Source organism: Symphalangus syndactylus, chromosome 5 (genome assembly GCF_028878055.3).
Source record: "Symphalangus syndactylus isolate Jambi chromosome 5, NHGRI_mSymSyn1-v2.1_pri, whole genome shotgun sequence".
Lineage (NCBI taxonomy): Eukaryota > Metazoa > Chordata > Mammalia > Primates > Hylobatidae > Symphalangus > Symphalangus syndactylus.
In genome coordinates, this window is record NC_072427.2 from 33,751,505 (window position 1) to 33,764,121 (window position 12,617).

General features: G+C 53.8%; 2 protein-coding genes across 2 annotated transcripts in view; both read left to right on the top strand.

Annotated features, from left to right (window-relative positions):
* PKM (pyruvate kinase M1/2) overlaps positions 1 to 9,202 on the top strand; it is a 32,804-nt gene extending 23,602 nt beyond the window's left edge. Inside the window, 5 exon segments of the mRNA XM_055277901.2 lie at positions 974 to 1,124; positions 1,371 to 1,523; positions 5,623 to 5,789; positions 7,585 to 7,766; positions 8,487 to 9,202. Coding sequence (XP_055133876.2) covers positions 974 to 1,124; positions 1,371 to 1,523; positions 5,623 to 5,789; positions 7,585 to 7,766; positions 8,487 to 8,593 — 760 coding nt within the window. The 3' untranslated portion in view covers positions 8,594 to 9,202.
* Positions 9,203 to 10,436: 1,234 nt separating this feature from the next.
* Positions 10,437 to 12,617, top strand: part of GRAMD2A (GRAM domain containing 2A) — a 37,869-nt gene continuing 35,688 nt past the window's right edge. The window contains exon 1 of the mRNA XM_055277907.2: positions 10,437 to 10,493. Within this exon, the coding sequence (XP_055133882.2) occupies positions 10,453 to 10,493 (41 nt within the window). The 5' untranslated portion in view covers positions 10,437 to 10,452. The remainder of the gene's footprint in view (positions 10,494 to 12,617) is intronic.

Sequence of the window (12,617 nt, forward strand, 5' to 3'; positions counted from 1 at the left end):
TGACAGCAGACACTTAAGAAGGGACTCTTTTTGGCCCTTCCTGGGGAGCCATGTGGAATTTCAGGGCCTGTTGTCCATGCTAAAGCTTATGGCCTCCTGGTTTTCACTTAGAACGCAGCTGGCTCAGTGATCATGCTAACTCTGGTATGGTCCATTCCACTCTCAGAGGAAGATGTGTGGTTCTTCTCCAGGTTCAGATTGCCCCAACTTAGCTTACCCCCTCCCCAATACTCACAAGGTAGAGCCCAGTGGGCATGGCCACCATTTTTGGCATCTTGCTAGGAATACAACTCAGCACAACTAAGATGCTACACATACTCTTGTGGATTAGAAGTGTGTTTGGGGAGGGTCGGGGAGCAACCCTGTGCACCCACTGTAGTGGCCTTACTGTCTGAGCTTTGTGTAGATATCATCTGTACCAGGCAATTTGGGGCCCTCCCCTTTGCCATCCTGATAAGCCATAGGCTAGCTGAACTTGGCCCTAGGCCAGGCAAAGCCACATTCCCTCTTGCCTTCAGCAGGTTGGAGTGGGCCACCTCAAAGGGCAGTCCTCAAGTGTCCTTGACTAGATGAGGCCATGGGTCTTTGTGGTGGAAGCAGTCAGCAGGCCTCGGGTTCCCTGTCTTGAAGTGCTGATTGGAGAATGAAGGCCCTAGAGAGACCCCTAACATGCATGGGATTTGGAGAGGAGACCTTGGGAATAAGCCCATTTGGATTTGCCCTTTCCCCTTTCTTCCGTCAATGAAGCATCCATATTGGTGTTGAAGCCCAGCAGGCAGAATTGTTGGCCCACTCTGGGGGCCTAAGGTAGCTGGACTGCCTTGCCATCTGTGTGCACCCATGATGATATCATGGATGTCTGTCCTGGTACAAGGACATCTAAGTTAGGGAATCCCAGGGAAACTTCTTGTCTACTGCCATACTTGTGGCCCCTGTTCTATATAACCTCTCTCCCCCCAACTTTGTCCATCAGGTTTGATGAAATCCTGGAGGCCAGTGATGGGATCATGGTGGCTCGTGGTGATCTAGGCATTGAGATTCCTGCAGAGAAGGTCTTCCTTGCTCAGAAGATGATGATTGGACGGTGCAACCGAGCTGGGAAGCCTGTCATCTGTGCTACTCAGGCATGTGCCCACCCTTCCCCACATTCTCCTGTGCACACTGGCATGTTTGTATGGGAAAGCTCTGGAGGCTGTCTGATCTCTTCCCATGGAATTGTCACACGTAACACACAGATAATCCCCTTCCCCCATGCACCTATACAAAGCCATACTCTGTGCACCTACTCACTATCCAGAGGATCAGCTTGCTGTCATTTGTCTCTGAAGACAGCCCAAACCACGTCTCACTAATGCTCTGTCTCCTCCCAGATGCTGGAGAGCATGATCAAGAAGCCCCGCCCCACTCGGGCTGAAGGCAGTGATGTGGCCAATGCAGTCCTGGATGGAGCCGACTGCATCATGCTGTCTGGAGAAACAGCCAAAGGGGACTATCCTCTGGAGGCTGTGCGCATGCAGCACCTGGTGAGTTCTGGGGCCTGCCCCATCCCCCGGGCTTGGGACTGGGCCTGGGATAGATGCAAGCTCTGGTGCAGAGCTTTTTAGGTTTCTCCATCCTCTTATGCACAGCCTTTCATTATCCTCCAAGTTACAGTAGCAAGAGGGTGGGGGTGGAAGTGGAGGTGGCTTTTTTTTTTTCTCCTGTTCTGCATTCCTGCCCACACCCCCACCTCTCCATTTCCTTCTGCTCTGGAGGCATCCTCCTTCATTGGATACCACACAGTTTATTTCACTTCTGACTTCAAGGTTGTGAATTCTTCCCACGGCTTAAGTCCTGGGATACTTCTGCAGTGAAAGGAGGTCTTGTACCTCTTCCTCAGAGTCAGAAGTTCTGAGTACCTTTGCCCTATTCTGAAAAGGGCTAGGGGCTCCTGCTCCCAGCTGCCCTCTTCCTTTGGCTTCCAATTCAGTTCTCCCTGCCCCGCATCCTGCAGACAGGCGCTCCTGCAGGGGGCCCTTGTGGACCTGCACTGGAGTCTGTTGCCTGCACTAAGCTGCCTGTGCTGGCCTTGCATGGTGCCTGTAGAGGGATTTGCTTTGCTGTGCCATTGGGGTACAGCTGCTGCTCTTACTCTAGACCAAAAAGTTGGGTTGAGTGACTGGTGGCAGGGCCACAGATAGAGACAGCGGAGAGGGTGGCTGACCCTGGTGGCCCTGGACTGAGCGTCTGGAGGAGTCGTGGAGGCTCTTTCCCTTCTTTCTCCTTTGAGAGCTCGTCCTTCAGGCTCTTCCAGCTTGTCATGTCAAGTGCCTGGCCACTGCTCAGGGTTGGAGGTTCAGTCCCTTTGCACTGTCTGTTCAGCTCTGGAGCTAACTCAGGGATCCCTGATCAGGGTTATACAGGTTTGGTAAAATGAGTGCTGGAAATTAATTTTCTCCCAGTAGTCTTAGGTCATGCTCAGTGAACTTAAACTTTATCCGGATATGGTTTTCCTTCAGCCTTTCTATTCCCTTTCTAGCCAGTGAAAGACCCGCTGCCCTTTGACCTCAGCCCCTCCAAGCCCCCAAGTTTAAAACGCCACCCCCTGCCACCAGAAAAAAACAAAACAAAACAAAACAAAAAACTGAAACACTCATCTGGTCTGGGCATCTTCCTTTCCTTATTCATGATGCGTCCTGTTACTGGGCTTAAACAGCTTTCACAGAGAGATGTCGTTTCTATTAAATGCTCTTTCAGTAGCGAACTGAGTTCATACTTGACTAAGGATATTTTCTGGACTGTCATCAGCATGCTTAGTGGGTTTCCCCATATTTAAATTGGTAGAGGCCAGGGATGGTGGCTCACACTTGTAATCTCAGTACTTTGGGAGGCCAAGGTAGGCGGATCACTTGAGCTCAGAAGACCAGCCTGGGCAACCTGGCGAAACCCTGTCTGTACTAAAAATTCAAAAGTTAGCTAGCTGGGCATAGTGATGCACTTCTGTAGTCCCAGCCACTTGGAGAGGGGGTGGTGCTGGGGCAGCAGGATCGCTTGAACCCAGGAGGTTGAGGTTGCAGTGAGCCAAGATGGTACCAGCCTAGGTGACAAAGTGACACCCTGTCTCAAAAAAGAAACCAAACAAACATAAAAAAACAAAACACAAAAAATCGGTAGAGAGTGATTTCTCTCCCAGGCCCACTTAACATAGCCTGGGCCTGGCTGACCTCACCGTTCGTGCGATGTGATTGCTGTTCTGATGCTTAGATACTCTTGGCGCAGTCTCACTATTGCCCCCATGGTAGGAAGGTGTCCCAGGAGACAGTGCATCTTGAACCAGTCACCACTAAAGTGGCTGCCTTTCTGGGGTCTCTCCACACATCCCCTCTCTAATTCCCTTACTTAATTATGTGACTTCATGGCCTCAAAGGTGGGACAGAGGCTGATCTTGACTTAGATATACTGAACCATGAAATCACTGCATAGAATGTGGGGACTTGAATGTGTCTTTGGGCAAGTCATTTAACCTCTCGAGACCTCATCTGTAAAATGGATTAGATATGTTTAATTATAGCCTTAGCATTAAATATTCATTGCTGTTATTATTAAGTGTCTGATAAGTCTCTGTGTACATGGATGTAATCTTCCTAACTCCCATTACCTCCATTTATAGATGAAGGTTATATGGCCAATAAAACCTGGGTTCGAATCTAGGTCTACTGACTCCAAAGCCAGTCTTCTCTCCTGCAACATCATGCTCTGTCTAGCAGGAGATGAGAACAGGTCTCCATTTGGAGCCTGTCAGTGGGGTCAGAGACTAAGATTCAGGCTCAGGTTCTAAATTCCATATCCTTTCTTCCATACCCTGGTGTTTCCTATGAACAGACAGATACTTTAGAGCTGCAAGGCTTGGACTGCATGGCACTGCTCAGAAGATAAGTTACAGGTCTGGGCTAGGCTGTAGCTGCCCCTCCAGGTGGCTAGACCTTTCCTTTCTGTGTCACCAGTTAACACTGGCCAACAGTTCCTTCCATTAACTGTTCACTGCTTTCTCCTGTGTCTAACTGATGCAGTTAATGACCCATAACTAAGAGCAGTACCAGGTATGGCTCTGTTTCCTGTTCATGTCCCCTGTCCTCTGGGCTGCATGCGTTCCATTCTTACAGAAAGAATACCTTTAACCTAGTACATCCTGCCACACATCTGCTTCTACTGTGAAATTAATGAGGGGTATTACCAATTCTTCCCTCACCCATCATTTACTAAGATGCTGGTGATTGCATTATAATCCTCTAAAGCTTACATTGTCTTTCTGATTCTTGGTCTTATCTGAGCAAGTGATCTATAAATAACTCAGTGGCTTTCTCATGACTGTTTTAATTATTAGATTTTAATCAAGTGTCTTATTAAATATATCTGCATGCTTCCACAGGCATCTGTCTCTTCACATGGCTGTTCAGTGTGCCTCTCACAAGTTAGCCCAAGTTTTCTGTTCTCCTGCTTCAAACTCAGTTGAGCTGCCTTGCTTTGGCTTTGATCCCAGCTTTCCAGCGCTGCTCAATCTGTCGCCATGGCAGGCCATTGGAAAGGCTCAGTGCATCCCCATGCCTGAAGCCAAGTGAGCGCTCACTCCATGCATGCATGGAGGCTGGGCAGGAGTCTGCCTAACCAGCCAGCCATGTGAGGAGGGAGGGCCTGTTCCTTCCTGTAAGCTGTGTCATGAGGCAGCGTGGTCAAGTCCTCTGCCAGGGAGTGGCCTGGGCCCAGCCTGGGCATGTTTTCATGCCAGGGTGCTAGAGCCTACTGCCAGATTGTCTCCCTCCACCCGCAATCAAAAAATCCTTCCAGAATGGAAGAGCCGATTTCCCCTGTATTGGAGGGGAAGTGGCAGCACCTCCTGAAGCAGTTGGACTTTCATCACCCTACCTCTGCATCTGCCTGAAGGACAGATTTAGCCAATTAACCTAAGGTTACCTTCCTCTCTGATTAATTCCCCATTCTGTCTTCCCATGTGTTGTGTCTCGTTTTTTTCCTCCTCCTTCCCTCTTCCTTGCCCCCTCTTCCCCTAAACCTTACAGATAGCTCGTGAGGCTGAGGCAGCCATGTTCCACCGCAAGCTGTTTGAAGAACTTGTGCGAGCCTCAAGTCACTCCACAGACCTCATGGAAGCCATGGCCATGGGCAGCGTGGAGGCTTCTTATAAGTGTTTAGCAGCAGCTTTGATAGTTCTGACGGAGTCTGGCAGGTAGGGCCCTAAGGGCAGGTAACACTGTTAGGATAACCAGCCTCTTGCTCCAGCTGCTCTGGGAGAAGACCGCCAGGCCCAACCCGGCACCTGGGCACAGAGCCTCTTCTCGTCTGTAGGAACACCGCCAGGGAGGTCATGTCAGGGCAGGACCAAAGGGTCCTTTGGCTCAGTAGGCACAGTAGGTGTCACAGGCACTTGGTGAAGGACTGGTTTCTGTGGAGTCTTGATCTTGGCTCAGCTCAGAGTCTCCAGTGATTGGGCTCCTCTTGGCCTTTGTCCTCAGGAACATGTTCCTCACCAGCTGTCCGGTGACTCTTCCCCTCCCTCTTCTTTTGTGACAAAGCTCTGACAAAGCTCTGTCCCCTTCTCGTCCCTCTGGACGGATGTTGCTCCCCTAGATTGCCCGTGAGGCAGAGGCCGCCATCTACCACTTGCAATTATTTGAGGAACTCCGCCGCCTGGCGCCCATTACCAGCGACCCCACAGAAGCCACCGCCGTGGGTGCCGTGGAGGCCTCCTTCAAGTGCTGCAGTGGGGCCATAATCGTCCTCACCAAGTCTGGCAGGTAGGAGGCGGCAGCGGCTCCCTGGGATGCCCTGCTCAGTGGCACCTCTCCTTGGGGGTCCTGGGAGCAGTCCATTGAACAATGCTCAGGTGGCACTGAGCCAAGGTAAGACCCCTCTGCCTCCCACCTTGGGCCTGCAGAGAAGGATTGAGCAGAGCCCCTTCCCTGGGCCCAAAGGACTCTAGGTAGCACTCATAAGGAATGTCAGAATATTTGGATCAAAAGCAAGTTTATGCTGGAGATTTATTACATAATAGTGCATAGGCTGACTACAAATGGTTGATATTGAAAATTTAGTCCTCTAAAATTGTGAAAGATAACCACTTTTGCTTATTCCAGTTACTACGTGCTCTTTAAAAATTTCAGTTGGGAAATGGATTTATTTAAATGCTGTTTACTGTGCCTCCATTTGGAGCACTAGCCCCTGCTGTTTCCGAGCCCTAAAGACAAACTGGGCTCCAGCTCAGGAGAGGTTGCTGTGCTATCTTGGCTGACATTCTATGGGGCCTGGCAGCCAGGCTGAGGACTGTGTGGCCTATGCTGGGCCTCCAACTTGGGATCCCTTCCTTGGCCCAGGACACTGAGTTAATAATGTCCGTCACTCTCCTAGTTAGGGAGTATGCTCCTTGTCCCTGCCCACAGGGCAGCGAGGGTTTCCTGGAAGAGAGGAGCAAACAGGCAGTGCCCACGCACTGAGGAGCAGCAGGTGGGCGTGGGCAGCCCAGAGAACCGACACAAGCTCTGTGCAGATGCCCTCAGCACAGGGCTCCAGCCTCCCACTCTTCGCTGAACAGCTCCAACCTGTAGGGTTGACCTTTCTTAAAAGGTCCAGTTCTTGCTGTTTGGCTATTTTAAGCTCTAGTCTTCTGGGGTTTCACTCAGCTGGTCCTGGCTTCAGCAGTTGCTTCCCTCTGAAGGCCTTGCATAGAGGCCAAGCGTGGAAGTGCAGGGACTTCTCTGCTGTGATGTGGCTTAAGTTTCCCTGACACCTGTTGAGTGTCCTCATAACTTCCCTTCTGGTGCCCCTCCCCAGCTCCTGAGACACAGCTGCAGCTACAAGCGTGCAGTGTCAGTGTTCAAGAAAGTGCCTGGCAGAGGGGCTTCAGAAGGGTCCCCTGCCTTCCAAAGGAGCTTTGGCAGGCAGAGCTGCTCCTGCAGCAACACTCCCATTTCCTGTTCTTGCCTGCTGAGTAGCACCTAGATTTCTAAGCCTCACCTAGATACTCAGATTTGATTCTGGGCCTTTATAGCCCAGTTGCTGGGACTGTTTCAGGAGCTAGGGGCTATGTGGGGCAGGGAGAGGGCACAAAAGTAGAGAAGCCTGATGTTGATTCCCAGGGGGCTGGTCAGCTCTGCTACTGCTCCTTGCAGATGTCAAGAGTCAGGTGCTAGTCACATGCTGCTTGGCTTGTCGCTGTCATTGGCAGCGAGAGGAATGGGTGCTGGTGACATTGGGCCAGGGCTGCCTCTCTCTGTCAGAGTTCAGAGTGTAGGAGGGGTTCTGCCAACCATGGGCTGTGTGGGGTAAGTGGGTGAGGCTGACCTTGCTGGGTCAAGCTGATCCTGAGCCCTTGGCCTGTGGAATGGGGGTAAAGGGCAAATGGTAGCCTAGCATGCTGTGGGGGATATAGGATGAGGGGCTGCCCGAGCCTCGGGAGAGGTCCTAGGGAGCAGATGTTGAAGAGGCCAGAGCCCTCAGTGAGCTGGATGAGAGGGTGAGCTGTTTGAACACTCTGAGGTACTTCCTGAGGCCTTGTGTAATGGTCTCTTCTGTGTGTCCCCCATCCCATCTCAGGTCTGCTCACCAGGTGGCCAGATACCGCCCACGTGCCCCCATCATTGCTGTGACCCGAAATCCCCAGACAGCTCGTCAGGCCCACCTGTACCGTGGCATCTTCCCTGTGCTATGCAAGGACCCAGTCCAGGAGGCCTGGGCTGAGGACGTGGACCTCCGGGTGAACTTTGCCATGAATGTTGGTATGTGGCTGGAGCAGGGGCTAGAGCCTAGAGGAGTCTGGGGATGCTTGTGGGACCCTTGTCAGAAGCCTGTGGGACCCTGAAAGTTTGGGGAATAGAAAGGGGGAACACGCGGACCTTAGCGGGGCAAAAGGCCCAGCCAACTGTTCCTCTCCCTCATTGGGAATGTTCGTTCTGAATCTCTCATTCTCCGAAGTCCTAAGCTGAGCCAGGAGGGAAAAGAGTCCTTTGAGTTGTAGGGCCGAGCAGTTCAGTTCCTCTTCTCTTCTAGTCTGGGGCTCAAAGCAAAATTGTCCATTCTTTGGCATCTGCTCATTACTGAGGGTTTTTTTTTTTTTTTTTTTAAATAAAATTGGCCACAGCTCCTGTGCTGTGGGGTGGCATACACAGATTACGTACTGATGTGGCCATTGTCCCTGTATAAGGTAGGGTATCATCAGATGACAGGAAGCAGCTAGCTCTGACCCTGGGCAAGGCTTTGCACCCTCTCCAGGATAGTGAATGATGTCCAAAGGTCCCTGCCAACCCTGCCATCTGAGTGATAAGGACATTTCAGAGCCTCCCTCCTGTTTGCCTGGGCTGTGAGTTTGGTGCCACCTTGTGGTGTGAGGAAGTAGTGGTCAGCCTGCCTAGTTCAGTGTTCAGGCTATGGGGCAGCTGCCCAGGTGCAGACCTGCCTGGCTTGGCTTTTACTCACCAACCTCCCTTCTCTTCCTCCAGGCAAGGCCCGAGGCTTCTTCAAGAAGGGAGATGTGGTCATTGTGCTGACCGGATGGCGCCCTGGTTCCGGCTTCACCAACACCATGCGTGTTGTTCCAGTGCCGTGATGGACCCCAGAGCCCCTCCTCCAGCCCGTCCCACCCCCTTCCCCCAACCCATCCATTAGGCCAGCAATGCTTGTAGAACTTACTCTGGGCTGTAATGTTGCACTGGTGGGCTGGGACACCATTGAAGAAGATAACGCCTCACTGAAACATGGCTGTGTTTGCAGCCTGCTCTGGTGGGACAGCCCAGAGCCTGGCTGCCCTTGTGGCCCCACCCAATCAAGGGAAGGAGGAGGAATGCTGGACTGGAGGCCCCTGGAGCTAGATGGCAAGAGGGTGACAGCTTCGTTTCCTGTGTGTACTCTGTCCACTTCCTTTAGAAAAAATGGATGCCCAGAGGACTCCCAACCCTGGCCTGGGGTCAAGAAACAGCTAGAGTTAGGGGCCTTAAGGCACCGGCCTGTTGTTCCATTGAAGCCGACTCTGGCCCTGGCCCTTACTTGCTTCTCCAACTCCCTAGACCTCTCCAGTTCGCACCTGTCCCCGCCCTCCACTCAGCTGTCGTGCAGCAAACACTCCACCCTCCACCTTCCATTTTTCCCCACTGCTGCAGCACCTCCAGGCCTGTTGCTATAGAGCCTACCTGTATGTCAATAAATAACAGCTGAAGCACCTGTTTCCTCTCTTTTCTGCTGGGGAGGGGGAGGTGGTTGGACCCTGCCCTCTGAGCAGGCTGGGAATGGCTGCAGCCTCGTGCCCTGCGGTGGGAGCTATGGTGGTGTCACCTGCCATCCTGCCCACCTGGTGCAGAGGCGCTGGGAAAGCAGTAGCTGACTATCTTAGGGTTACAGGTTGCCCCCTTCAGTGCTGCGGGGAGACTTTAATGGCTTATGTGAACCAAAGATGGGAAAGAGCAGGGACAAGGCCTCCTCCCTCCCACTCTGGTAGATAAACCCAAATTGCAAAGTGGCCCTGGCCATGGTTCTTCCACTTTGGTCTCCTGCAATAGCGTGTCCCTTACGGGGGCTGTAGGAGGTGTCAGCTCTGGGCGCCTGAGACTGGGTTTGGCTCCCAGGTCTTCAGTCGTGGACCTAGGCTCCCCTTGGGACCCCTCCTGTTTGCTGGTGCCCTCCCACCATGATGCTGTAGTGCCAAGGGGCTGGGGGAGAGAGTTGGGAATGGGACCAAATCTGGCCTGCGCCTTTCCTCTCCTGACCACACTCCCAAGGACCAAGTGACCTGGTGGGGATGGAAGAGGAAAGGGCCTGCAGGTCAGGCAAAAGCTCATTGTCGCACACAGCTGTGCCTCTGCTTCTCTGCCTTTGATTTGTGTCCACCTTCAGCCCCTTTGCAGACTCCTCCAAAAGTGTATTTCCTTGGAGGAACTGCAATGTTAACTCCGGCAAAAGTGCGTGGGACCATCCTGGCTCCCGGGCTCGTGGTGGTGACTTGGCTGTCAGACCATCGTGTTCAATATCCCCTTTGGTGTTCCCCACTCACGGTAAACTTGAAACTTTCCTGGAGCTCTATGTTAGGAAGGGTTAGGTTGGAGAGGGGCCGGAATTGGTTCCTGCAGAGGGACCCAAGCTCCAAGACTAGGACGACAGAAGTGTCCAGAGGGGACACAATACCCTCGACGTGAGGGACAGGAGGTGCCGCGCCAGGCCCTGGCCTCCGGGACCTTCCAGTCCGGGGGACCGAGCGCTAGGATATGCTCAGAGCTTGGGGCCCCACCTGGGGAAGGTGGGGAAGGAGAGAAGCTGGGGAAGCTGGGGAATGAGGGGGAGGAACGGCCAATGGGCTGGGCCCGGCCCGCGCGACCCGCCAATGGGCGGGCGGGGCGGGCTTTCGACGGGGCGGGCGGGGTCCAGCGGGCCCTGGGTCCCGGCGCGCGGTCAGGGGCGCTGGGTGCAGGCGTCGCGATGACCGCTTTGAGCCGGAGCGAGGCTGCCGAGGCGGGCAGGTAAGCGGTTGCGGCCCGGGGGCCGCCGCGAGGGGCTGCTGCCGCGCGGGGCAGGACGGCTCCTGGGGCCGCAGCAACTTGGCGCGTTCTGCCCACGGGGCAGGCACTTCCCGGCCGCCGGAATGCGGGCTCCGGGCCAGAGCTGCGCCGCGCGCCCAGGCGCCTCCCGGGGCCCGCGAGGTGTTCGCGCTAGGACCGGGTGTCCTGGCTGAGTCTGCTGCGACCTGGGGGATGAGGGACGGTCCTGGCAGCATCAGGGCAGGGAAGGGCACCCTCCTCGGGACGCCCCGCATGGCCCATCTCCGCCTCGCCACTCTGTTCATCCTTTCATTTATTCATTCATCATTCGTTGCCCGCAATATCGACTCCCAGTCCTGATTGCCCCCGACCCAAAGGTTGGATTTCCCTGCGTCCCCTGGAGGGCCAGACTCTTTTCTCGCCGCCAAATCCGCACTCGCAGCGGCCTGCGGCTGCGGGGAGGCAGCTCGGAGCTGTCTCAGCACGACGCGGCCTCCCCCGGGCGCCAGGCCCATCCCGGTCGGGCGGGCTGGGGCCGGTCTCCCGGCCTCGAGACCTGGTCCAAAGTCGCCCTGGGAGAAAGGGATAAGGAGGCAGGGCAGACAGGAGATGGCACTGCACGTAACATCCAGAATTGTGGTTTCTGCTGCTTGAGGTCTTGGGGTCCTGGAGGTGACATTGTTTGGGGGAACCTGTCAATTCCTGCCCCGGTCCAGGTTCCAAGCCGCACAGCCTGAGGTCGGGTCCAGCCTGGCATCCTCGGCCAGCTAGCACTGGGGCAGGTAGGATGAATGTGCGAGCCTTGTGTCCAAATCAGCCCGAGACACACAGGGACGTGGACCCCAGCGGGGCTCCCTCTGCCTTATCCTCAGAGGGACTGGTGGGGCTCCACCTCGCTGTCGTTTGTGTCTCTGCTCTGCTTGCCGCCCCACTCACTATGCTTGATTGTTTAAAGGTGCCCCTCCTTGCAGGGGCCAGGCTCCTAGGGAACGAGCGAGGGTGCCCTGGCAACCTGATGTCTTCACCCCATGTACACCTGTAGCCAGTTCCAAAGTCTGGCTCCTTTCAGAGCAAAGACTTATGGCCTTGCTTGGAGAGGTAGAATAGAGGGTGTCTATCCCATTCTTCAGTGAGGAGTCAGTATGCCCCTGCTTCTTTTTTCTTTTTTTTTTTTTTTTTTTTTTGAGACAGAGTTTCACTCTGTCGCCCAGGCTGGAGTGCCGTGGTGTGATCTTGGCTCACTGCAACCTCTGCCTCCTAGGTTCAAGTGATCCTCCTGCCTCAGCCTCCTGAGTAGCTGGGATTACAGGTGCCCACCACCATGCCCGGCTAATTTTTGTATTTTTAGTAGACATGGTGTTTCACCATGTTGGCCAGGCTGGTCTTGAACTCCTGACCTCAGGTGATCCACCTACCTCAGCCTCCCAAAGTGCTGGGATTACAGAGAATACAGGCGTGAGCCACGTTCCTGGCCCCCTCCATAGTCTTCTGATTAGGCTGGCTGGAGACCATACTGCAGACACTCTTAGGTTTAAGTTTTAGTTTGACAGGCATTGAGGTAGCCTCAGTGGGCACCTCTGGGACAAATGGGCAGGTCCAGAGGGGAAAGCTGACAGAGGCCCCATCGAGCTTCCAGGAGAGTTTAGGCTGGGGCCAAATAGAAGTTCTCCTTCCCAACTTCCCCTTGGGAGAATTTTCTGAATAGCCTGAAGAGGGTAGCTCAAACTCCATCTGTACCTTGATGTTGCTGGCTGCTTTCAAATTTCTTTCTTTTTTTTTTTTTTTTTTTTTTTTTGAGATGGAGTTTTGCTCTTGTTACCCAGGCTGGAGTGCAATGGCATGATCTCGGCTCACCGCAATCTCCACCTCCTGGGTTCAAGTGATTCTTCTGCCTCAGCCTCCCAAGTAGCTGGGATGACAGGCATGTGCCACCACACCCGGCTAATTTTGTATTTTTTAGTAGAGATGGGGTTTCTCCATGTTGGTCAGGCTGGTTTCCAACTCTCGACCTCAGGTGATCTGCCCACCTCAGCCTCTCAAAGTGCTGGGATTACAGGTATGAGCCACTGCACCCAGCCTCAAATTTCTAAATTTAGCAAAGCCCCA